Source organism: Corvus cornix, chromosome Z (assembly GCF_000738735.6).
Source record: "Corvus cornix cornix isolate S_Up_H32 chromosome Z, ASM73873v5, whole genome shotgun sequence".
In the NCBI taxonomy this organism is placed as follows: Eukaryota; Metazoa; Chordata; class Aves; order Passeriformes; family Corvidae; genus Corvus; species Corvus cornix.
Window position 1 is genome coordinate 73,924,726 of NC_046357.1, and position 26,984 is coordinate 73,951,709.

Consider the following 26,984-nt stretch of genomic DNA (forward strand, 5'->3'; position numbering starts at 1 on the left):
GACAGCTCTTTGCTGAGCTTCATTTGGTGCAAAAGTCACAGATTTCAGCTGAGAGGGTGGGAGTGCAGCTGCCACAGACTGAGTCGTGATTGACTTCGTCCCAGGGACGAGGCTGACAGTGCCAGCACTGTTGGGTTTGAATATCACACTCTGAGATTTCAGAGAACACTGTTGGCTTCCCCATGCCACAGGTGAATAAAGGAGGCAGAATTAAGGCTGCTGGAGTAGTGCTGAATTTGTTCACTCTGAACACCTTCATTTTGTACTTCAAGGTGTTGTGTTCAGCTCAGACAAGCACACGGGGAATGTTCATATCCGCTGATTGATATTTTGCTATTGACTGCTTTAGGATTAGCATTTCAGCCTTGATCTCTAGATATATGAATGTTCAGTGAGAGTCAAGAAAAAGTCTTATTTCTTTGCTCTCAGAACTTCCATGTAGTTTTAGTTCCACTTAGAAGTTTTACTTGAAGCTAACTTAGGATCTTTTGTATGGTATTGCAAATTGGTTTCTAACAGAACTGAAGATATAGCCTTTGGTAAATTATCACCGGGTTACTTTTTCCTTTCAGGCAGGAAATATGCAGGAGTGACCCTGTATGCCAAAATTAAGCAATATCCCAGTAATATTCTGAATATCCAAAATACATGTATATATGTGTGCATACATACAGGAAATAAGCATAGTCCAGTCTTTTGGTTCAATGTTTTTCATTCATTATATGCACGTGCACATAAAATTCATGAAAGATCAAAAGAATTAATTCAAATGTAAAAGCAGTCATTTAAATGCTACAGCTATGTTTTTTCGTCTCACTTAAGAAAAAAAGAGGCAATCGAAGGAATCAAGGATTGTGCCCCTCAGATTAACAGTGTGCCGTTATTTCAGATAAACCTGCAGAAGAAGATGCGAGTCACTGGAGTTATAACTCAAGGTGCCAAGAGGATTGGAAGTCCAGAATATGTAAAATCTTATAAAATTGCATACAGTAATGATGGGAAGTCGTGGACAATGTACAAAGTAAAAGGCACAAAGGAAGACATGGTAAGATTAAGTTACCTTAATGTCTGAATGTCTGAATACATCTTGAGGTTTAGCTGCCTTCAGAAGTATGAGATGTCCCTGCTATTTAAGCCTCATTGCCTGGCAGTATGACATAGATTTCACTTTTACTATTTTTCTCTGAAAAAAAAATCAAACCAAATTTGCATTTTCTCTCTGGTAAGAATTCCTTATACTTTAATTGATGGTTGCATAAATGTTATTTCCCCAAGATAGAATAATCCTGTTTATTACACTTAACTGATTTTCATATTAATTAGTTTACCAGTAATTACTCATTACTGTGTTTTCAATTTAGTTTTATTACATTGGCAGGTTAGCGTTAACCCTTGGAAACACAGAGCCCATTCATCAGTGTTAATCTCTGTGCTGCACAAACAGTATCATCCAGAGGGGTGTGTGTGTTTACAGTTTATAGTTACCACTTATTTTTGATGGAGCTGTGCACACAGAGCGGCAAAAAATTCCCTTTACTGTGTAAGTTTGCACAGAACTAAGGCACTGTGTTGCATTAGATGTAGTTTCTGTATTAGGGAATTAAAATGCTGTGTGAGGAGGTGCATAATGAGGGGGGAAACACAGTACAAGGATAGTTAGAGTGACGAGTGAATAGAAGAATGCTGATGGGTTTAATACTTCCCCCCTGTGATCGATGGGAGGGTTACAGTGCACTTCAGTGGGAGCTGGATCAGGTTCTTGAGGCAGAGGGGAAAAAAATAAACATCAGTCAGCGCCAATAATTGCAGGCTAAATTGAACTGGGGCTATTTTACACATTAATCAAGAAAAGAAGACATAATTTAGTTGCATTAGGAGCTTCAGTTTCTGAGAGTGACCAGACAGAGACCTCAGTTCGGCACAGGTGGAAAACTTGCCACGATGTGGCACAAAGGCAGGACATCCTGTTGGAAAACTTGTATTGGGCACTGGAAGTGCTAAAACAGATGCTATTTGTGGTAAACCTCACGTGGACAGTCAGAACAATGCAGATACTTTGGAGACACGGAACTCCAGCCATCCTCCTGACACATTTTTTTGTGCAAACCTTGCTTCCCTGCAGGTGTTCCGTGGGAACGTGGACAACAACACCCCGTACGCCAACTCCTTCACACCGCCCATCAAGGCCCAGTACGTGAGGCTGTACCCCCAGGTGTGCAGGAGGCACTGCACCCTCAGGATGGAGCTGCTGGGCTGCGAGCTCACAGGTGGGATTTCCACAGCCTCCAGCCCCCCACCCTGCCCAGTGGCTCCCGACCGCACGCGTTTTGTTCCCCCGTGAGATGCGGTTGGCCAGCCAGAGTTTATCCAGTCACTCACATCTTTTTATCTCAGTTATAAAATGAGCAACACTTGGCCAAGCTAAGTGGCCATGGTCACTCGCAGTGGGACAGGAATAGTAGGAACGTAGCGTGGTATCAACATAATAACACTTGTTAACTTTTCCTCTGTGTGATAATCTCCAAGCGGTCAGCCTTGAAAAGTTTTGATGGCTGTGTGGACTAGTAATATACTGCCCTGAGCCGACTACAAGGCAGGGAGTCTAACCCAAGATCTGAAAATGGTCAGAGCCCCAGAGCTGGCTGTGCACTGCTGTGGACCCATGGCAATTGTCACACCTGATTTGGGTAATTCCTCCTGGCTGTGGAGTGACACCACTCCTGTGCTGTGTGGCATTCTCAGAGGGACGAGGCTGCTTTCCCCGCTACCGAGGACCACTCCAGTAAGATGCAATTTGGTTGGGTTGCTTTAATCGAGATTTCAGTTTGGATTTGTTTTCTGGGTTTAGCAGATGCAGGGAAAGTGTCTTGTAGCAAAAAGTAAATGAACAAGTGGAGCCAATATAAACCCTCCTCAGATTTGTATTATGGCTCTGAAATGTAAAGCCTGACCTCTAGCCACCTTCTACAAGAACTGTGCGCCCTTACAAATTCAGTAAAGCATGTAAATTTTTTATCCTTTTTCAAGAGATAAACCTTTCACTGGCAGGAGCACTCCACTGATTCATTTAAGAGTGATTTTTATGTAGCTGCCTGTTCACTCTACAAACAATAGCCATCCAGTTCACGAGTGATACATCCAAACAGCTGGAGTTAAATAATTCTCAGTCCTCGAGTGACATCAAAACCAGATTCAGAAATGAAAAGTTAATGCATTAATCTAGGTGTAGCCCTTTTCCAATATAGATAGGTTTAAGAGTAAATAGAAATTCCTGTCTAGCCGCTTTGGTCTATTAGATTTTTTTTTTTTTTTTTTTTTTTTTAAGTCTTCCACTTCTGGAACCACAATTTAGAGCAAGTCCTTGCCAGAATGACTAGGAATTGTTTTGCTCAAAGAACTGTGAAAGCTAGTGAAGTGAATTCATTTCAGTGGCCTCCTAACAGTGTCAAGGTCATCATTTCTTAAAACTGTGGACGGCCGAGGCTCAGCAGAACAATTTCAACCTTACCAAAAGAAAGGTATAATTACACAGACTAATTCGCTCTTAATTCCAGGTGGTCTGTCTTGGGTGGAAAAGCACTTTGAGAGGTCTAGCTTCTCTAACAAGCCCTGGTGCTAGAGAAAGAGAATGAGTGATGAACAGAGGGAGACTTGCAGGATCAGATCATCATAGAAGTTAACCCTTTCTTAGGACAAACTTCAGCACAATGTTCAATGCAATCTGCTTTAGTCTCATAAATAGCTTTACTTACCAGGACCCACAGTCAGGTCTTATTGAAAACCACGATCAGCGTCAGTGGAGTCAACCATCAATAAATTAGGCATTAATTTCCATGGCCCTGTGTTCCTGCCTTATCCGTGTTTTGCACACCTTTGTACCCTCAACTCCCTTCCCCTCACACAATATTGATGTGAGGGGAGAAACAGCTCACAGCTACTCTTTATTAGAATGCCTTTATTCATTAAGCTGTTATTAATAGCAACATCAAGCTGTTGTTTTTAACAGATCAGTGTTCACACAATAGTGTCACTTACTCATGGAGCTCACTCATGTGCTCCAGCATCTACCTCCTTGCAGGCAGCCCCTGCCATATCCTGCTGACAGTCATGTTTTCTGGTGCCTGTGCACCAGCCCAGCCAGCTCTTGGTGTTTGGGGTATCTCAGTTCCTGCAGAGGGATGCTGGCCCCCAGAATGCGAACATCCCTGTGAGACTCACTCAGAGTGTGGAATTGTCGTTCCCTGGTACCTATTTCTTTATGCTAACAGCCCCTACAGGCACCTTTCACACAAAACTGACACACAGGGGGACTTTAGCACACCTGCAGTTAAAGACAGTTTCCCGTTTCCTCGTTTGTCCTGAGAACTATGTAATCTGGAAAGGAATCCTATATTTGTTATTTATAGGCCAGGTTGGATGGGACTTCAAGCATCAAGGTTTAGTGAAAGGTGTCCCTCCTTGCCCATGGCAATGGGGGTGGAATTAGATTTGAAACCAGGTGATCACTCTGAACCCAAACCATTCTATGATTCATGAATATGAGGAGAAATTTAAAATCTCTCGGTTTTTAGAAACAAAAAAAATCTCAGTATGAATAAAAACAAAATCACCTTTTCCCTCAAATAATTGGCATATGCTGCTTTTGCCAATACTACACAAATCTTTGTCCAAGACAACGTTCATGCAGACCTTCACCTGCAGATCCATGGGTTTGCCTTTGCTACATTGGATTTTGAATATTTTCTTTGAGAGTTTGAGCTTTGTCGAAAGAAGAGGTAGATGAGGGGCATGGTGTAGGGTGCAGACTGAAAAGTGAAAGATTCTGCCCTCTGGAGAGTCAACAGAGAATAACCTTTGTAAAGTTCCATTTTTCAGGTGCTAATCCCCACTCTTTCCCATTTTTACCCTAGTCCTGTTTCACTGAGGTAGACTAAAGTCCTGCAAACTTATACCTAGTCAGATTTAAAGATACAGAAGTATCAGGTATAATTTATCACAGATAGAGATGTTGGAAGCATCTCAAACATTCCAGCCTAAGATGCTCCACTGGGTGTAGCCATGTCTGCATCAGCTATCTCTGACTTTAACAGGTTGTAAAAATGAAAGTGGAAATCAAACCCTTTCACAGGGACACTGAAAAGGAGATTTAAAGCTACAGTGCCGTGCAGAGATGTTTCAAGGAGACATAAGCATTATTATAAACACACACCCATGAGGGATAGGCAGACACAGAGTTCTGTGCTGGTTTGATGACCCTGCCTTTGTGCTGTGGGTTATGGCTCAGTCATCCAAACAGTCACCATCTCCTGTGGCTGCTCTCTGTGACACAGCACCAAGACATCGTCCTGCCACCCATGTGCATCATGTTTGCCTCTTCAGATTCTCATTGCTCTCCTCGCTCTCTCCTGCTACCTGCAGCAACTGTCTTCCCACCCCCTTTGGGGCAGTGGCAAAGGCAGGTGAGTGTAAAATACCATTAATTCATGCACGCATGCACAGGCACAGGGGCAGGCACAGCTGTTGTTTCATAAATCAATAATTATACTCAAAAATGATAGAACTGGTTTTGATGGATTGGGCCAGCACTGAATCACAGCTCTGACAACCCATGGTTTTGTGTCAGGAGCCTCCTTCAGATTCCTCGGATGAAACATTCTTGCTGATAGTCCTTGTGATCCCTGAGTGATGCTTCAGAATATAATAATTAGCAAAGTCCTTCTCCAAAGCAGCAGATTAGTCTCTCTTACTTCTACTATCAATTGCTCCCTCCCACTCCCAGGAAAACTGTTTTGTTGTGTTTTTGAATGAGTCCATTCTACAGACAAGGCTGTGCAATTTCCATTTGTGCACTGAGAATCAGATCTGAAAGACTGGGTTTTTTCAGAAGTTAACTCTATTTTCTCTTGGTTTTTCATTAGTTTGGGTTTTTTAATTTAACATGAAGCATGTCAATATTCAAATTTTAAATACAGGAGATACTGCTTTAAAGATCATGTTGTTAGCATTATTATGTGTGTTTGGTAATGCATGTTTACTCCTGCTGCTAGCCCCCCACAAAGGCCCTGTGGTCTTACCTTCCTGATTGAACCTTTAATAATTCCAGTTAATTCTGTGCATTAATCCTATGAGAGGAATAGAACACAGAATCTGACAAAAAGGTCTTTGCTTGTAATGCCAAAGAAACTAAAAAAAAAATTTAAAAAAATAAAGAATCGGGTCTTTAAACGTGGGTGAACACACTGTGAGGGAAATAGACTTTTAATTCAGAGAGAACCAGCTTTGATAACTGGCTCAAATAAAGTGAAAAAGAAGTTGAAAACTTTGAAGGTGATTGAAGTGGCCACCTCTGCCAGGAGCCACCAGCTGAGCAGGGTCGTGGTCTCAGCAGGCACGGCTCCACCACGAGCTGCCCCTGTGCTCAGCAGAGCACAGCCTGTGACTCGTCAGATGTTTCCCTGATAGGAACCAGCTCGGTGTCAGCTGGAAAACCTGCGTCAAGGAGACAGGAAGCAAAGGTTCTGTGCACTTGCAGGGATGGTGCAATCCTTGCCAAGCCATGTTGCATCCTGGGCATGCTCAATTAATTATGGGTGTGTTAAAATATTATTGGTGATTTAGCAGAGTCAAGCCAGCTATTGGGTCAGTTCCTTGAATTTGTGAAGTGAAAACTTTAGAATAACTGCACATATGCAGGTTTTTGACTGCTGGGACAGGAAGGAAATGAGAAAACAGCTTCTTTTTTTATGTTCCCATCTCCATCTTTTCCGTCTTTCACTTTACCTCAACTTTCAAGCATCACTCCCCTGCACCAGCCAACATCCACCTTTCCTGTCCTCTTAGCTGCCTTCTCTCTCTCAGCCGTTTGCCTTTCTTCTTCTGATTTTTTTTTTTTTTGGTTAAATCTTAAAACCATGCAGCTCATCTGCCTTCTTTGGTTTCCAGTCCTGTTTCAGTGCTGCTGCTGAAGGGTGTCTCTCCTGTCTCAGCTTGTTTCTTCCCCCTTTTGCATCCAAATGTACCTTCCACATTCCCAGCATACAACAGCAAGGCAGAGGAAAACAGACTCACTTATCAATTTTTATATTTATCCTTTTTCATGCAGAACAGAGAAGGGAGAAGCCCAAGATCTATCTTTGCTACAGTCAAAATAACTCAATGGTGTGGGATGTCCACAAACAAATAAGCCATTAACTATTGATTTGTCCTAAGTGATATCCTCCTACTATTCTCCCTCCTTCACAATTGTTTTCCTGCAGTGTCCCCCTCCTTCAGTGGGGTTTTGGGCTTTCTGGATTTTTACCCAAAAGAGCTCAGTGCGTTTTAACATTTTACTTCAGCAGTGGCTTCTAGAAAAATTAATGTTTCTTCAGAAAGGAAACACATGGTTGATGTGAGGTGGCACAAATGCATGAGGAAAATCATAGTGAACAGGGGGAAAAATATTTTCGTGCAGGACAAGAAAATAAAAATAAGATAAGCACAGACAAAAGTCATCTTTTCATTTTGTTTTGCTTCATAAATTTATGCCAGGATAAAACATGTTGAATTCTCTATCTTGATTTTGACTCACTCAAGCAATTGTTGAGACAAAGTGCCTTGAATTGACTATTTTTCATTTATTTGTTTTCAAGTTCTTTCATCAGTAGTCTTGATTAAATCTTTTTCTTCAAGTATCGCAGGTTTTCTTTGCCATTACAGAAAACCTAAACCCCTAGCAGAGATAAGCAGGGAGTGCCACTGATCTTGCCCTGCTGTTCCAGGTTGCTCTGAGCCCCTGGGGATGAAATCAGGACACATTCAGGACTTCCAGATCACTGCCTCCAGCGTTTTCCGTACGCTCAACATGGACATGTTCGCTTGGGAGCCCCGGAAAGCCCGGCTGGACAAGCAAGGCAAAGTTAATGCTTGGACCTCTGGCCACAATGACCAGTCACAGTGGTTGCAGGTAAAGTTTCACGTGCATTTTCCCAGGTGTTTGCCTTCTTTGTGTTTCAGGCATGGAGACGGTTCTCTGGTTTGGTTTTGTACTCATAATCTTCTGAGTGTAACCATCCTAACTCTGACGCAGGTAAATGATGAAGCTCTGAAAGCCCAACAGATCTTCATGTCTTTGTTATCACAGTTGCAGAAAACTCTGCTCGAGGATGCCTCCACTAGCCCCGGTTTTCCCTTCTTAATGAAAAAAAAGGTAGTTGCAGATCTCTTTCACTGAATTCTCCTCATCTGGTGAGAGAGATGAGTTTATTTTCCTCCCTCCTATCCTTCCAAGGCTCCCTGGAAAAGCATATTTACTTTCAGCTCTGTGCACCTTAGCAAATCCCACGCGTAGAAATTATCTTTGTCTAATTGAGGCTGCCCAAAATTACCTTCTGACAGGACTCTGGAGCCGGCAGGACTGATTCAGCACCTGAATTCATTATGAACCTGTGCACAGAGGTTGTTTTCAGCCCAGGGGTGATTTATACAAGTCACTAATGTGAGAGATTGTAACAAATCACCAGCGTGGAAGCCTGTTTGACTGGCCACTGACACATTTACATATTTTGAACTGCTGGAAATAGCAGTGTTTTCAGTCAGCTGCCACTTTGCAGTGCAGCTCTCAGTGGGAAACCTCGACAGCGCTAGACGTGGCTACTAACCCCCTGCAATCCCTCTACATATATATTATGACATATTAGCCTTTTTGCCTACAGTTGCTATGCAAGTTAGGAATACGATTACTGGTTTTTCTGCCAAGTTTACACACTTCCAGTAAAAAGAAGGAGAAATTGACCTATCTATTTAACTTTGGAGTAGCTGAAGATCCTGGAATTTTTTTTTAGAGGAGCTTGTTGGAACAGCAGTTAGTAACTTCTGGAGAGGATGAACATTTTATTGCTGTGTTTTATGGTGGAGAAGCAGATGAAAATGTTTCTCCACAGGAAATAGAGGTAGTTGCGTCATATTTTAGCCCCATCAGTGAAACCAAGGGTGTGCAGAGACTCCACAGAAATTTCCTGTTGCGTGTTCTTGCTCCTGTGGATGACAGTGGATTTTTAATTAACCACAAATGGCAAGGGGCTGCATAGTTAATCCTTATATTCTCAAATTTTTCATGCTGTGGTGAGTTTTCTACATTAGAATTTACCTGAACCTGCAAATTTAATCTGACCACTTGCACAGTCTCTGCAAGTCCTTGACCTATAAGGAATAACTTTTATTGTCTGGTCAAAACAAAATTGAAAGTGTACCTTTTCCTGAAAATCATTCACATAATGATACGTTCTCAAAAAACAATCCTAACATTTCATGTTTGGGGAAAAAAAAAACAAACCACCAAAACCAAAAACCAAAAGGCATTAAATCAACTTGTTTTTTCAGTGCTTAAAGTGGTCATTAGCTTCTGCTACAGGCTGGTTATTCTGAATTCAGGCCACGAGTTGAGATGCTCTCACATGCTTCAGGTATAGGTAATGATTCTGTAACAGAGACATGTGTATCATTCAAATTCATCCATTCATTTTTGTTCTCTGCTGGTAGTTCTCTGTGGGTTTTTGTGGGGTTTTTTTATTCCTTAAAACACAGAGTGTTATATTGAAGCCTTATAACACATTGACTGAAAAATTTATCATCGCTGCTGCTCTCACAGAGTGTAGTCAAAACACATTTGTAAGGAAAAGGATGTGAAAGCAAATGTGTCTGGATGCCCTACTCCCTCAGCCATTCCACAAAGCATTAGGCCCAGAGTGACTCCGTGGTACCCTGAAATGGGCTTAAAGTCAGACATTTAGCTCAGATTCCTGGATTTTGCTAAAATAGCTGGCTTACCAATATCATACATAACATGTTTACTGTCCGTGCCTTTTGAATGTTCTCCACATGCCTTTCTTATGTTTTCTAATTTTCATGAGGAAGCCTGCAAAACTGGGGGGAAACCTGCTATCTGCCCTTTAGGGTTATTGTTGGGGTGTGTGGATGACTTGAACAGATCTGATCTGACCGAATGTTGTTTCGGGATGTTCTTGCCTAAACACCGTTACTATCAACAGTTTAAGAGCTGGTGTGCTGAAATCCGTCTCAGAGCACTTGCTGTGATAATGCTTGCTGAGAGCTGATGTTTGCATCATGCATCAAATGCTACTTGCACTTTTGGATGAACCCTAGAGATAAATTCTTCTCTGTCAGGAGCTGGGATGGTTCTCCTCGGTTTTCTCTCAAAAAGGATAACCCTGAATCTTCTGTGCATTCTGAAATGCAGCTGCTAACAATTAAGCTCTTTGTTTTAAAGAGTTTTGGATTGCTGCACCCGTAATTTAGGAATATGAAGTATTTTGTGTCTCTGGGCACAGGCTGTGCATTTTCAGGTAGAAAAAGTATATTCACCCTATTCATGCTGCAGTTGTTGAAAATCTGCTGTGATTTAGACTCTAGAAGCTCTGGGTTCCACAAATAACATTTATTTACACCAACCACCACCATCAGTGATCAAGAAATGTTTTGGGTTTTTTTTTTTTTTACATGGAGGGAAACTTAAATAAATGAGATGGCCAAAACTGGACTTTTCTAGCTCAGTCATTAACTTGGGGCTGAATTTCCCACATGACTCCTCGAAGATACTCTTGTCATTCCCTTAAAGAGGATGCTGCAAGTTTTTGGAGTGCTTAGGCTCTTTCTGGACACAATCCAGGATTGCTTTTCCATTTGGTCACCCCACTTCCCATTTCTTCACTTATTTGGCATTAAAGGATGTGGTAGACAACTTCCTGCCTTATGCCCCAAGTGAGGCACTGAGGCTGTAAAGATTACTGAAAAGAAGTGCAATTGATGTTTCAGATGCTTGGAGAATGCTCTTGTAAATTGATTTTCACCACTCCATATCTCATTTTCCTAGCTGAGGCTAGCATTCAAAAGAATTAACATTTTCCTCAAAATACATGCCCCCTCTACTACTAATTTTCTGCTGTTATAAATTGTGAAATGAGGGCAGCAGCTTAAATTCCCTTTTCTTTACTTACTGTTAATTAAATTCTGGCATGTCACTTTATTTGGTGTCTCCAAACACCTGGAGCTTTCTCCTCCCTGCTCAGCCATCCCCTTTGCACAAATTGTTTTGTGTGTTGTCCTAGTCCTAACTTTGCAATCATACCGAGGTATTGTCAGCATTTTTTCTTAAAACTGATGATGTGTTGGGCTTTTTGAAGGCAAGAGCAATGTCATATTACAATGTTTCTCCTGCTGATTGTGGAATCAGCTAAGCACTATTAGAGAAAAAGCAGCTGGTGATAAACAGATTGCTGGGAAACTGGCAGAGCGACAGTTATACCTGCATGTTTTAAAAATCCGATGATTGCCAGTGGTGTAATAGATTTGGGTAGGGTTTGGGTTGGGTATATTCCTGCCAAACTTATCTCCAGTATTAGACAATATTACTAAGATTTTTTTATCAACGCCATTAGAACACGTTTGTCTCAGCTCTGCAGTCAAATTATTCTTTCAGTTTAATGCACAACCATCTTTTTCACGTCAAAATGACTCTTGTTTGAAAACAAAGGCAAAATTGCATTCCAAATGATTATCCTCTTTTTGTACACACATACAAAACTCATCTCTATCATGCCATCATAAGATCTACTTATGTTCATTTTCTAGCATTTATTTGCAGTGTTTAATCTTCCAAGTGATCAAATTAAAGAGTGGTGTGAAAGCTAAGCCAAACCCAGATTCTACTCTTTTTTAGAGAGTAGTTTGCAGAAGTGGAAATGTGTCCTTACTGTGCCAGCCACAGAGAAATATGGACAATTAGCTTGAATTATAAGAGGAATTTTTAAATGAGGAAAGTTACATGAGGCGACTCCTTCCCTTTTTTTAATATGGGAAGAGAACACTATTTTTCATCTCTTGGCTAGCTGAGCTGGTTTCAATGACGGCATTCATCTGCCACTAAAAAATGAGGAAGGTTTTTTACTCTCTCACGTGGTGGTTGCTTCTTGTCTTGTCTGTTATTGCACCTGACTCTTTTTCCCCTTTTTTTGATGCATTATTCTGTTTTTTTGCAATGAATTCTGCAGAATCTTTCAAGATAGGAAATCACTATACCTTAGTGATTCAACAACTCATCTGGAGAGCTGTTCAACAACTCATAAGGAGGAAATTGTGTGGATTGTTTAATTGTCTTTTGACAATTTGTGTCATTAGCAAAGCATATATTAATACCAGTGCTGGTTAAGTAGCCAAATAAGAGGTTTATGTCCAGCCTCCAGTTTAATTGTTTTAACACCCACACTGTGGGGGGAAAAAAAAAAACAACAAGAGACAAGCAGAAAATGCTTAACAACATCTTAATTAAATAAGGGCCTGGAAGATGCAAAATTGGAACAGGATGAAATGTTCGTTTAGGACCAATCTGGTAATTGACATAATGAGGAAATTGCATGACTTCTGGAAGGGTTGGATTGCTAAGCCATGCGTTGCGGCTGGTCTTGGAAAGACAGGGTGTTGTGTAGGAGCTGTGAACTGAGATACATCACTTTATAAACAGAGGACACCTGTATTTCTCAGGTGCAATAAACCATGGCTGTCACCACCAGGCCACGAAAGGAATCTATGCTCTTTACAGGAACAGCAACTGCAGTGATGTCTAGTTCTCCAGATGAAAAAATGGTGCTGGTTTTTTTTTACTAGAATTTCTCACAATTCTAAAGTTCTCAGGTTTCAGGCAGCAAAACAAAAGTTGTGTGGAGATTGTCCTTTTTTTTGAGCTTTTTACCAGGATACAAAATCGTATTTACAGTCAGTATCTACCATTTTATCTTTCCAACGCAAAATCATCTCTTTCTTTTCTGGCAGCTGTCACTTCTACTTGAAGGACTTAATTTGGACTCTGAGGTTTGTCACCTCCTAGTTCTGGTGCCTACCTCCATGAGCAGCTTCACAGTGTGATATTCTGTTCACGCAGCCTGGTAGCTGACAGGATGCAGCAGCATCTCAAGGCAGGTTGGGAGTAAGTTATTAACATAGATCTTTCCCACACTTAGCCAGACACTTGCTGTAGATAAATTTTCCTGCAAACAAGCAGCCAGTGGTAGGATAAGGTAGTAATGGACAAAGAGCTCTGAGTGATTTAGTCAAAGACAAAAGCAGATAAAGACTGATGCCCACTTCTAAACTGCACACTGTTGAATTTACTGACTTTGCATTGCCTAGGCTAGAATGTTAAACAGGTCACTTTATTCACTTCTTCAATTGCCCATAAACTGTAGACTTAGTATTGCAACTAGATGGTCACTATTTGCTTTTAGGACAGTGTGTAACTCAAGATGGCAAGATGAACAAAAGCCTTTTTTACTTTTTTGTTTATTCTTTTTTTTTTTGTCTACGTATGTTGCCCATCTGTTTTTAACAGTGCTAACAAACACATATCTTACAGAAATGGTATTAGGAGCTATGCCTTGTTTTCCTACTCAGAGTTATCTTCCAGCAGTATTTGATGTCCATTCCAGGGGTCACACTAACTCAGTTTTTTCCCTAAAGAATTTCAAATTAAATGCATTATTCACATTAATAATGTTACTAAATTGCGCATTTCAGCATTGCCCTTCCTAAATTGCTTTTGACTTTGCAAAGCTTTCTTCTGCAATTCATTTTATGGAAATGTTTATAGTAGTAATTGAATTTAAGCCTAGAAATTAAATAAGGCAGCATAAAATCTTGGTTTATTTTGCCTTTTAGATGCTTTATTTAAGCTGTATTCTATCATTTGGGTAGGAAAGTCTGAAGCCTCTGCAGAATCATTGATTTTACTCTGGCAAAATACAGGGAGATTATTAGAAGGACAGACAGAGTACCGGAGCTCTTTTGCCAGTTGTCCAGAAAATAGGTATCAGACAGACACAGCATGATTATATTCTGTGATAAAAATCTGTGTGATGTCGCCTTCATCATAGAATCATAGAATCATCAAGGTTGGAAGCGACTTTTAAGATCAACAAGACCAACCATCAATCCAGCACCACCACTGTAACTCCTAAACCATTAAACCATGAACAGGAACAAAACCCCTGTCTAATCTGTAAATTAGCTATGGGTAAGATTTTATAGGAGAAAAATATTGTGTTTCACAAAGTCCTACTATGTTCCCTGAATTATATTCCCCACTCTCTCCGTTAAGCCTTCAGTAAAAACTAAGGGGTTAAGCCAGTGCTCCAGAGCCTGTCTTTGACACACAACAAATTCATTATCACTAATAAAAATGACTTGGGAAATTTCCCTAAGCAGTGGAATCCTGTATAGCTCTAAAGCACTGCAAGAGAGTACTGCCTGCTCCCTCACTGACTTGCAGTTTTTCTGTGAGTATCACTCCCCTGCAGACGAAAGTTAAATTGAGTAACGACCCATTTCCTACTACAATAACAGGTTTTGATCTTGCTTCAAAAAATCTGGGAGTGTAAGCAAAAACCGCCCGGTTGTTGTGAATTTTGATGTACAGAGGATCTGAGTCTGAAGCAGTTTTTTGTTGCTGTGTGTTTACAGTGGAAATGTTGGTGTTACTTGAATAGCAGCACCTTCTGAAAATGCAATACATGAAATTTTAATGGAAAGTTGTTCGTTTTTCATTGTTTTAAATTCCTGCCTGTTTTACCAAGCTATCATTTCCGCTGGCTTGAGGTAATGTTCTCTCTCTATCTGTGAAGCAGAGGCATATTTTCCTTGCCCTCCCTTAAAAAAAAGAAAATAGCTACACAGTTGTCTAGGTAGGAATACAGAAATTTAGGGTCCAAATGCGTTTCTTATTTGTGCCCTTGTCTTTCATGGCAGTGTTCCAAAGTATCCACTTTTTCCTAATAAAAGCGTACGTTGTTTTTGTAGCTACCCCTGAATTAGCTTTTTACTCAAGCAGAGCTGGTCACAGTTGTTGCCCTACAATATTTTGAGTCTTGACAAGAAAAAAGGATGACAAAACACAGGTGATGGAGAGAAGTGAAGCAACCTTGTCAAGGTCAACTATCTTTAAGTAGCAAAAAATACCTGAAGCAAATACAGATGAGACAAAAGGCAGAACATGATGAAAGAATGGAGTGGAACTGAGCCTAGTTCAGTTTTCCAAGAACTTGGTGCTTTATTAAGTGGGATGTGATATTTTTATTAGCCCTGCACATATTTTCCCAAATATTATTTCTTGACTAAGCAAGATACTTAATATTTTCTTCATGTATCTGTCAGGATCTCATGAGTAAAATATACGGGGGTCAAGAAAACCTATTCTTCTCTGAATAAGACTCAATTTTGCATTCTTTTCATGCAACTTTGAAAGCACAGTGAAGATTTATTGTGAGATTCTAGTTGACTTCAGAACATTTCTGTTCAAAATCTGCTATTCATTTTTTGTATTCCATTTCCTGCATAAAGAACACAGAAACAGATTGATTCATATCTTGTCAAACGAGGAACAGAGATTGTCTCTTTTTAGCTAAGTAAATAATGAAATTGAGACACAAACATAAAGAAGGAGTGGTGGAAAAGGAACTTCAAATTAATCTAAATTCGAAGGCAGCAAACGATCTTGCATCTTTCTTCAGAGGAGGGGGAAATGTGCTTGAAACCAGGCTGGCATTTACCTAGCAGTAAGCAGAAAATGAAATAGTCATATCTCAGCATATTAAAGCATCACAGAAGGCAGATCAAAGCATTTCTCCAGCAGTTTCTGAATCTTAACCTAGTCATTGGTTTCATCATGTATTTTTCCCTAGTAACACCCTCCTCATGAGTCAAGTGTTGATCCCAGCAGAATATTTGGCTTTTATTTTGTTTTTTGATTTCCATGTTAAGTCAGGTGTGTCTCTACAGCAATGTGCTGTGCAAGACCCTCTTTGCACTCTGCTTAATAACATTCATCCCGCTTGCTCCTCAAGTAAAGCATGAGCAGTTTCCCTGTCAGAAAACATGACATTAAAGAAAAATCTTAGCACAGAAGAGACTTTAAATGGGAGATCACTGCAGACAAGGAAATACTGCAACTAAACATTTCCCCAATTATCTGGGTCTTGTTCAAGAGCACCTTGAGACTTGTAATATAAAGTATCATAACAGGCTTTCATCAGAATGTCCTCACTGGTTTTTTTGGGGCCGTGTCTCTATCTACTCATTTACTCAACAGGCATAAAGATATCAATAGAGACTTTTTTTTTTCAGAATGGAGACATGATTTTTAATGTTGTAATTCATTTATGACATTAGGACAGTGCTGAGAAGATACCTGAGCTGACAGTGCTTATACTTACATTTGATAGTTTTCTGTGAAATAAGCCAGGAAATAGGTTATTTTAAAGCAGTACAAGCTTGGAAAGTTAGTCCTTGGGATTACAAGAACTTCCTGCTTAATTATGTACTATACATAACCAAGCCTTAATTGCTTTTGTTGCTGGAGTGATCTCCTTAGAAGCTTCATGTTTAATTAACGACAAGATATATTAATCCTATTTCAAGCCATCCTTTCTTTGTTGTATAATTAAGCAGAAAAGTATTTTCACAATTAGAAATTAATTCTATATATAGCTAGTGGAAACACCTCCTTAAAGAAAACACAGATCTGTATTTTTCCAATGACAAAAGTAGAAATATTTAGACCCATCTTAATTGGTCATCTGTGCTAGGAGGTAATGAGAGTTACAACACACCAACACTGTTTTCAGCTAAGAATTATTAAGAAGAAAACTATCAGAATATCACTTAAAGACCTCACTGCAGATGGTTAATGACCTCCCTTTGGCAGCATCAGAAATCCAAAGGCTTGACATGGTATTTATAAATATTGGAACAGACCCTCCCTGCACATTCCTTTATCTGAATTTATTTTTTTTGACTTTGAGATGTTCTTCGGTTTGTCTTGATTATGCTTTGGCTGCACTACCTCAAACACTGCTGCTGTAGCACAACATAGAAAAACACTGTGGGTTCAATTTTGGGCTTTGCTACAGAATCCTGACCATCCTCAACTTTTAGAAGCCTCAACAGCAAGTTGGAGGAGAAGCTAAGATTGTCTTTTTTCTTCTTTTTTTGAGAGAGAGGTGGCAGACAACTTTAGCTGATGCAGTTTAATGGATCAAAAGAATAAAAAGAAGAGGTTTTTTGAGGGTGTTTATTTGGCTCACTAGCTGCCTTAAGTGATGATGCTGAGAATATAAACCTCACTGATCAGCTGGATGTGCAAACCATGGGTGCCTCCATGAAGGCTCCAGTAGAAGCCTGGGTCCATCACAGATTGGGCTGGGCCCCAGCGTGGGCAGCAGGGCAGGGGGGATTCTGCCCCTCTGCCCCCTCAGCTGAGCCCCCACCTGCAGAGCTGCCCCAGCCCTGGGCCCAGCTCAGGAAGGAGCTGGAGCTGCTGCAGCCAGGCCAGGGCAGGCACCAGGATGAGCAGAGGGATGGAGCAGCTCTGCTGGGAGGAAAGGCTGCCAGAGCTGGGCTTGTTCAGCCTGCAGAGGAGAAGCTCTGGGGTGACCTCACTGGGGCCTTGCAGGGCCTGAAGGAGCTGCAGGAAACCTGGAGAGAGACAATTGCCAAGGGCTGGAGGGACAGGACACAGGGAATGGCTTCCCAGTGCCAGGGGGCAGGGCTGGATGGGAGATTGGGCAGGAATTGTTCCCTGGCAGGGTGGGCAGGCCCTGGCACAGGGTGCCCAGAGCAGCTGGGGCTGCCCCTGGATCCCTGGAGTGTCCAAGGCCAGGCTGGACATTGGGGCTGGGAGCAGCCTGGGACAGTGGGAGGTGTCCCTGCCCATGGCAGGGGTGGTACTGGTGGAACTAGAGGATCTTCAAGGCCCTTTCCAGCCCAAACCATTCCATGATTCAGTGAAGAAAGCCTTGTTGTTTTCAGAGCCTCTTGCTGAGGTTCCTCCTCTACCCCAGCAGGATCTCTCAAAACACCACAATTTTTTCTGTGCATGAGTTGCATCCTCATGCTTGCACAGTGAGTGGGGTGAACCTCAGCCACGGGTGAGGAATTCTGCACCTCAGCAGGAGTTCACATGTTGGGTCACACATCAGGAGAAGGCGAGCCAGACCCAAAGGAGCTGATGGGAGCCTGTCTGTCAGGACAGAGTTGTGCAGTGACTGAAAACCAATTGACAGATTCATTCTGCTCCTTGGGCAAGCCTGGCTGTGCCTTCTGTGCAGATCTCCCCGCACTGGGAGGACCACTTGACTCAAAACAAACCTCAGAACTGCCTTAAAACACCTTTAGTTATTACTTCTTAACCATTTTTCTCAGCATCTGCCACCAAACCTTTTATTCTTTTCACTTGCCCACAAACATATGCACATGTACACATAAATTGCAGGGCCACTGTAGCATTTGCTCTGCTTTCCACAGCACACCAGAAGGGTTGTTTTTTATTTGAGAGGAGCTCAGAAGTCTTGTTTTCCAAGGTTCACAGCAACAATTCAGAGTCCTAGAAAGTCTTTTGATAGTAAAAATTAAATCTCTGTTTTATGAGAATTTAAGAGGTATTTGGGGTTTGTTATTAGAGAGTCTTAACATTATTCCCATTATTTTCTTTATTCCCCATCCTACTGTATGTAATTTTGTGTTGCCAAGGGAATACGACCCTGTAAATATGAGCAACATGATGTTCTTTTTTGTAATTTTAGTGTAATTTTCCACTTAAAATATACATCATAGACAAAATACAAGAGAACATAGGAAGGGTCTTCTGAGAATTTTGTATGTCTGAGTCACGTTTTATCTCTGCAGATGCACCTTTTTTCCACTATGATTTTTTTCAATTTTCTGTCTGCATAGCACTCCACTGGAAAAAATGTCATAAAAAGTTATCTGGTTTTAGTTCTAATGAAACAATAATGACACCTTCTATTAGAGCAAGAGAGGATGGGTGGTGAAGGACCACAGTGTTGCAATTTTCTGACCCTCTGAAAAGTTAAATTTCAAGTGGAATAATGGCATTCTGGGGTAAAAGGAGCAATTGTAAATAAGTGCTGTCATGTTCAGTAGCATCTAGCTCTGTGATTAAAAAAAAAAAATCTGTCATCTATTATGGTATGTCACTCAGAAGGAGGAAATTGTGGCAAATCAATTTACATTGCAGTCCTCCCACACTGCACGAGCCTTTCCGTTTCATTTTGGCTGAAATGAGAATTGAATTCTGGGAATTAGATTTATTTCTTGCATATAAAAGATATAAGCAAGTTAAACTTTAATGCAGAAGAAAATAAATGAAAACATTAAAATTAATTATTCAAATTTAATCTGCTCCCCAGTTTTCCAGAGACCTGTAAATCTCATTTTAGCATGGCACTTTATGCCATTTAGGCAATGTGGTCTTTAAAACTGAAATAGGGACTCTGCAAGGAGCTTTCTGGACAATTTGATCATCTGTCACTTTGTGTTGTGTCGTTGCATTATTTCACAGATTAAAGGGAAGAGCATAAAAGGAAACTCGATGCCATGGCTCTGAAAGGGCATTGATGTTAAAACACAGATCTCTTCACTGAACTGCGCTTGATTTTAATTGCCACGTAGCAGGGATTAGCACAAAAAGGCAGGCAGTTCTGCTCCTTGTATCAGTTAGTTTATCACACCAGCTTTGGGACCACATTGTTGTAGGAGCTATTTAGGAGGGCTTTTACAGCTCAAGAACTGCCATTAACTGACATATTATACAAAATGCTGGAGGTTTTTTGTTTTTTGGGGTTTTTTTTTACAGAAAAGTCAATATCCAGGATAAACAATGCCCTATTGAAGCAGAGGTAAAAGTAGCCAGCTAGTGCATGTTCAGATATGGGCTTGTTTTCAATTTGAGCCAAATCTTCTAAGTTCTCTGTAGGTACCATAACCAGAAAAAGTCAGAGAAAAGTACAGAAAAGTGGGTTTGGTATACAGAATGGAGCATTTTTCACAATATATTAATTAAATGGTGACACAGGGTAGTAGCAGGTGGCAGGTTTATACAAATGAAAGAAATATATTCACACTAAGAGCTCTTTATAGTAGTGATAGTCCATACCAGCAGCTGCTTATAGACTCTATGAACATAGGATTCAGAAATTTTATGCTTTCTGCACCTCCTTTTCTTCTCTGTACTCCCATTAGGGAATAATCAGACACTGCTAGGACATACAACAGGAACCAGAGGATATCAACAGTCAGGTTTTAGGGGGTGGTTTTACAAACAGCAGGACCAGAGAAACTCTGACAAATGATTTTGTGGCTGTGAGAAGGAGATTTGAGTCCAAGGGGAGACAGGACATGATGTCATCCAGTACAGGAACAAATCCATTGGAAATTACTAAATGGACAGAGCACATGAGGCTCAAGGAATTCCCTTAGCTGAAAACGAATGAAAAATGCCTTTCTGTGTGCATGTGCGTGTGTGTGTATATATATAAATATATATCTATATATGAATATATTTTCCCTTTTGGATGTGCTTCTTTTGTTTAGTTTTTTTAGGGGGGGGTTTTGTGGGTTTTTTTTGGGGGGAGTTGGGTGTTTTTGTTCTTTTTTTTAAGATTTCTGTGAGCCTGGGTAGCCTGACAATCAAAACAGTTTATTCCACTGAGCTTGTATAACTGCCAAAAAGCCAAAAGAGTAATTTATGGATGCCACTCTAGCTTTATAGAGCTTTCAGGTTCATTTCTGCAGAATCATATCCTGTTGCTCTGGTTTACAATGGGATGTTTCCTGTGAAAAGAGAGCTTTGATTTGATTCTTTACTGTGCACAGGTGTGTCTGCATTTTTCCTAAACCTCCTTAGGCAAATATATAAGCAAGTCACTGGCACTCCACCTCTCTAGCCTCACCTAAAGAGAGGTAGAGAGAAATCACCACTTACCTGAGATGCCTCTCTGGGAGAAAAAAATAAACACCCTGTTCCTTCTGGTCTGAGTCCTTCAGACACTGCTGAGCTGGCGTGGTTACCTTTGGTTAGGAGCGTATTTTTAACCAAAGAAAAGGTCTACACAAATTTGTCATGCAGTATTTTTAGTTGAACTAATTTTTATACAGTTATCCAACTGATCTTTTTTCAGTATTAATTGGGCTAATAATCCGAAATATATCCCTCCACAACAATTTTAATGCTGCAGATGGTATAGTGCCAGCATCCCCTGAAGTTAACACAAGCCTTTTCCAGTCAGCCCTCAGGAAATGAGAAAATCCTGGGAGCAGGAACTAAGGACATCCCGATCGTGTGGACAGATAACATGAAGTGCTTGGGATCTGCTTTCAGCAGATCTGCTGGTTTCATCCCTATCACTGAGCTGAAAAGCCCCCTCAGGCACTGGCAGGTGGACAAGGAGGGTGATAAGTACCTGGTGTCTGCCAAGGAGCCTCCTCACATCGTATAAATCCTCTGTGTGCATGCATTCCTCTTTCGGTCCCTGCGTTTTTCATCTCAAGCACTCTCAAGCAGCGTTTCCCATTTTATGGCTGACATACCTTCGCCGTGGAATGAATCACCTACATGGCAAATAAGCAGGTAGCCAGGAGAATGACACATTTTGTGTTATAACATAATAATAGTTGTTTCATTATCAGTATTTCTAACCTCTTAAATTACCATTATGCATGTTAGTGTCAAGTGACCCTCACAATCTTCTTTCTGCTGTGTAGTAAAATTGCGCAGAGGAGTTTACACTTCACGAAGGCATTGAAAATTACTGTGTAAATGCTCAGGAAATAGTTTATCAAAGAAGAATTTTGGAGAGTTAGTAATAATCCGTCAGATTTTAAAAGTACTGACAGCTGCTTTGATTTATACAGATGACAATGGTTTTCAGCCTGGTTTAAATACATAACTGGAGGACAGACAAGGTGCTGATAGCAATATATGTACAAAAAGCTTAATTTACTGTAACATCCAAACACGGTTTTGGCACATTGATGAATAAGCAACAAAGGCATGGACCATAACTGGCTCTCTCCACTATAAATGCTAGCAGGGTGAAAAAACAAGGATTTAAAATCTAAGTGCAACAAGAGCCTCAATTTTTGCTGTGAGAACTCACAGGAGTCTCTTGCTTGTGCAGAGGGTGAAAGATTTTGCACTCTGATTGAGGCGAAAGCTCTTTGTGTTAGCTGAAGCTTTCAGCAAGTAACAGAAATGGGTGATTTAGGCTAAGAAGTGGTAAGGAAACCCTGGATTTTTGGCACTGCTGCAGTTGCTGAGGGAACATTACAGGGAGCACAAGAAGCACCAGGAAACTGGTATGGAAATGAGAATTTGTCCGCCGAACAAAGAACAAGCAGGTGTTTCTCTGTTGACTGTTCTTGTCATCCCCTGAAGGAGCAGGAATGTTGCCTGCAAGATATACTTTTCTAGGCCTGGTTTTTATTTTTACCCCCGTGGTGGTTTAATCTGTACATCAGATTAAAGGATACTGCATGGGTGGTGAAAGCTAAAGCTTGAAGACCCGTTTAGATACCCTACTTAGAACTCAATCTTTTCATCATATTTATTTTGTGCTAATTATTGTACAGGTTTCCAAATTAGTACATATTTTTGCATATTTTTACCAATTACACAGAATCTCAGACTGGTTTGGGTTGGAAGGGACCTTAAAGCCCATCCTGTTCAACGCCTGCCATGGGCAGGGACATTTTCCACTGTCCCAGGCTGCTCCAAACCCCAGTGTCCAGCCTGGCCTTGGACACTGCCAGGGATCCAGGGGCAGCCACAGCTGCTCTGGGCAAACCAAATAATTTCAATTATAAATTACATATAAACATAGATCAATAACTTCAAATATTTCAACAAACGCCGAAACACTTGTAACAAAATACTATTTCATAGTGACACTGCCAGTGCATTTGCATTTTATTTTTACTGAGTTTTATGCACGCTTACCATGAAGTATGCTGCAAAACCTAATGAGCTGTTCTTGATTAGCTGCATCACAAGGGGTGAGGCGGTGGCCGTTGTTTTTGCAGAATCCGTCTGAAGCCTCACATGATGTTCAAACCCATCGATCTGAAGCAGCACGTTAGATTGGGTGTTACATTGCAGTCATGCACTGGTCACACTGCCAGAACAAAAATTAAATCAGAATTACCCAGGGGTGGTAATGTTGTCACTAACAGTGTCTGTACTTCTCAAATTCGTGGGGAGATTTTGCTCAATAGCTGTAATCCACACCTTTGCACTGCTGTCTACCGTGCCAAAATTGTGGGATTTAGCGAGCTGATAAGGGTGTCCTGAGGTGCATATTGATTTTATAATAGAAGTGTGTCACTTCCAAGACAAAAAAGGAGAGAAACTTTTAAACATTTTTCCAATTAAAAGTAACACTGGTGCCAGACTCATGTTAACTTAAAAGTTAAGTCAGTCACAGTACAGAAATACCCAATACAGCCTACATAGCTTGAAAAATAATTCATATTAAGATAACTGTGCTGTCTTGAAACAGCAGCAGCCTGAGCTGTGTTGTTGACATCCTGATTTAATTTTCCTGTGGATGTTCCATCCCCTTAAAACAAACAAAGGTTTGCATTTACACACCTTTACCCCGCATCCTCTTGCCTCCCATGGTTTTATCCACCACAGTAGTGCCACATTCGGAAGTGCAGGCTTTTGTAAAAACTCTAAATATTCTGCAGACATATGAAAATTAGCATTTATACACCAAAAGAGGAACAAATTATGAGACTAGAGAAGGTTTCTACTCCAACACAGGTAAATCTAATATCAGGGAAAACAACTGCAGCACGTGGTTACTGATCTCTCTTTTTATTTGTTACTTTAATGATCAAATGCAGTTGTAAGTATTTAATCTCTGGCTGTGTCAACACATTTCTAACCTGTATTAAAATTCAGGTGGGTGTTTGAAATAATCAGCCCTCTGTGGGATGGTTTATGGTGGTGAGCATGGTATGAGTTACATTTTAAGCAGTAAGTCAAAAATAATGAATAGCACATTTTAAATACTTTCCTTTAGGAAGTACTCAGCTGGTTTTACTCTCCAGTGGAGTAAAAAAAAAAAAAAAAGTTAGAGAGTTTAATTTTTAAGGTAACTAAGCAGATTGCAACATGGATGAAGAGGGCTAGGTGACTGCGTGGCTACCGTCCAGTAGTAAAACAGTTTTGGAAACAAATGATGAAAGACTCCTAACTGAGCAGCTGTGGGAAGTTTAACCTTTATATTTTCTGCCTGTCACTGGTGGTGTAGCTGCTGCAACAGCTCCCAGCACTGTTCCAGGCAGTGGAACAAGAGACAAGCAAGGCTAATCTGTGTGCTCATGGGAACTGAGAGAGTAAGACACGACATATTCCCCTCTGGAGCCCATGAAAGCCGCACTAATTTAAGATCACAGTTACGAAAGGCAGAAGAAGGTTCATGTCTCATGGTTCCTTGCATCAGCTTGTGGGAAAGAGTCAGCCTGAAACCTGGGTAGTGTACCTGCACTTTTTTTGTGTGCTTCTATTTCTAGTTTGCTGTGGATGAAATTGCAATTTCTTGGGGTGGTCTGGCAACACATCAGCTGTGTACATAAATGTGAATTGTTTTCATGCATGCAGAGATACCCTTGGAACAACAGGGGTATAATTTAATACAGATAAAATTATCAGCATTTAGGAAGGCAAAAACCATATGTCATATTGCTTCATATTGATCTGATATTCTGTTTAGGAAAGGTTTGGCTCCTGAAGGATTTTGTGCAGATAAAAATATATATTGCAGAGCTCTACATGAAGTAGTACATAAAAAATACTGGCAAGTCCCATCTCATTTATTTTAATTCAGCATTTTTTCCTCAGAAAGGTTAGTCCCATATTTCTCCAGGATCATTAAATTTCATCTGCTGTGCAGAAATAAGCCTGACTTCTCTGATATGCAGCCTGAGAAACCACAAACAAATAAAACACAGTGTTCCATATGCAGAATGCTTCCTTCTGTTGCAATGGCAAATTTAAGACACACAGGACGTGACTTAAGTTCAGCAAAGGACTTGTCAACAGGTTAAAGGCGTTTTCAGTGCCCAGTAAAACTTTGTTTGTCTTATTTTGACCTAAAATATTTTTGTTGATTTTCAGAAGAGTCAGCATACCAGTTAGTAAGGGTGAGTGCAGGTAAACTGGTGCAGGAAGCAATGATAAAAGGAGGCTATTCCTGCAATATTCAAAAAAATATTTGAGGGAGCATTGATGTGTATAATAAATAAGAAATCACCTGCATGCATCAGTGAGAATGTAGCTGAGACAAGGTTTGCAGGGAAGATGGATATCCCTTATGTGCCCAGCTGATAGGCTTGCTGCCATTTACAGGAAGAGCCTGTCCTTAATTTCCCCTGCTTTCAGGTAGTATTGAAGCATTCTTAGCTGCCAGTGCAGGACTAAGTGCATCCTGCTGCTCACAGATTTGCTTTGAAGGACCTTCAAATGTGGTTCAAAAATGAAGATAACTGAGAAAATGGGAAAAGGGAGGCGCAATGACAGGTGATTGTTGTTTTCTAATGATATTAAACTGCATAAATCACGAAACGGTTTGAATTTGTGAGGTGTCACCTGCCTGCTCACTGGGGTAAAAACTGTCCTCATGGATGTTCTGCAGAAGGTGCTGTCCACAGTGAAGCTCCAAGGCTCATTTATTGATCCCACTGTTGGAAAATACTGGGATCAATAAATTGGAACATGAAAAGGGCTCGTGCCTCCTGTGTAATTTCATGTTTTGCTTAGACTGAGAGCCTTCAGATATTTCAAACCTTCTAAATGAAAAGTCATTGTTTTCTGATACTGTATGGCCGTGGCATCCAGAGCCTACAGAGGGAAACATCAACCTCAGACTAAATAAAAGTAACGTAAATAAAAGTTCCTGATTTTTCACATAGTTTTGCTGAAAACTTTTAGGGGCTTTATATCATCCAATATGCCCTTGGCACCATTAAAATTAAAATTCTCAAGCTGTGCCAAAGCTGCCCAGACACAACAGCCACAACATCCCACAGAATTTTATTCACCTTTTTTTCAATTATATCACCTTCACTGCATCTCCCAGTCTTTGATTTCCTCTACTCCAAGACTTGCATTCAGCAATGTTTTTCTTTTCTAAATTGTCTTCTACTTCAACATCTGCTTTCACCTGATGATGGTTAAATTTATTATAAATACATTTTTATATCTGTATAGACAGAGAGATATAAAAATCCTTTTGTATTTCTTCCTGGCATGGGGAAACGCAGTGCTATGGTAAGGGGTGATCTCAGTCCAGAAATAATTTAGAATTTTGATGGAAAACTAAATTAAGGAGTATTTCAGGGGAAAATGCACACGTAACCTCAAGAGCAACTTCACAGATCAGGAAAACCATTAAGCAAAAATTACCTAAGTTTTAAATATGTGTGTCTGAATATGTGCAAGTGTATATATCGCCGTGTGTGTGTGTGTTTGTGTGTACATCTATAGATGATATAGAAATAGATAATATAGATATAGATGATGGAGATATAGATGACAGACAGCAGTAGAGATGATAGAGGGAGATAGAGATAGATGAGATAGAGACAGAGGTAGAGATAAAAATAGAGATAGAGATAGAGATATAGAGATAGAGAGAGAGATGATGATAGAGGTAGAGACAGAGATAGATGATATAGATTAAAAATAAACATGAGTATTTCTATAATAAAAGAGCATTTTTTTGACCACAAAGGACTTCCAGAACAAAAAGGAGGACCCTCCAAGTGTACTGAAAGAGTTCCCTTATTTAAATGTGAGGTTTTCTTCCAAAACTTTGTGTAGGAATTTCTGTCTGAGTTTTCAGTGCACCCTGCATGAGTCATTTGTGTAGCGCCAGGGATGAATTGTGTTCCTTGGTACCACGCACACCTCTGATGTTTCACCCTGCTCTGCTGAGCTGCAGCCAGTTAGAGTCTCCACAGGGCACTCCTCCCACCTGCTGTCAAGAGCTGGTGCCATCTTACAGCACTCTGAAATAAAAGCTCTTTCAGAATCCTGCAGGCGTTAAGACTCCCAGGCAATCAAAACGCAGCCAGGCTGC

The 26,984-nt window shown here is 40.6% G+C and overlaps 1 protein-coding gene across 2 annotated transcripts in view; it reads left to right on the forward strand.

Annotated features, from left to right (window-relative positions):
* Nucleotides 1–26,984, forward strand: part of EDIL3 (EGF like repeats and discoidin domains 3) — a 237,376-nt gene that overhangs the window by 183,394 nt on the left and 26,998 nt on the right. For both annotated transcript variants that reach the window (XM_039566793.1, XM_039566792.1), the window contains 3 exons: nt 890–1,045; nt 2,123–2,267; nt 7,761–7,945. In XM_039566793.1, the coding sequence (XP_039422727.1) occupies nt 890–1,045; nt 2,123–2,267; nt 7,761–7,945 (486 nt within the window). The remainder of the gene's footprint in view (nt 1–889; nt 1,046–2,122; nt 2,268–7,760; nt 7,946–26,984) is intronic.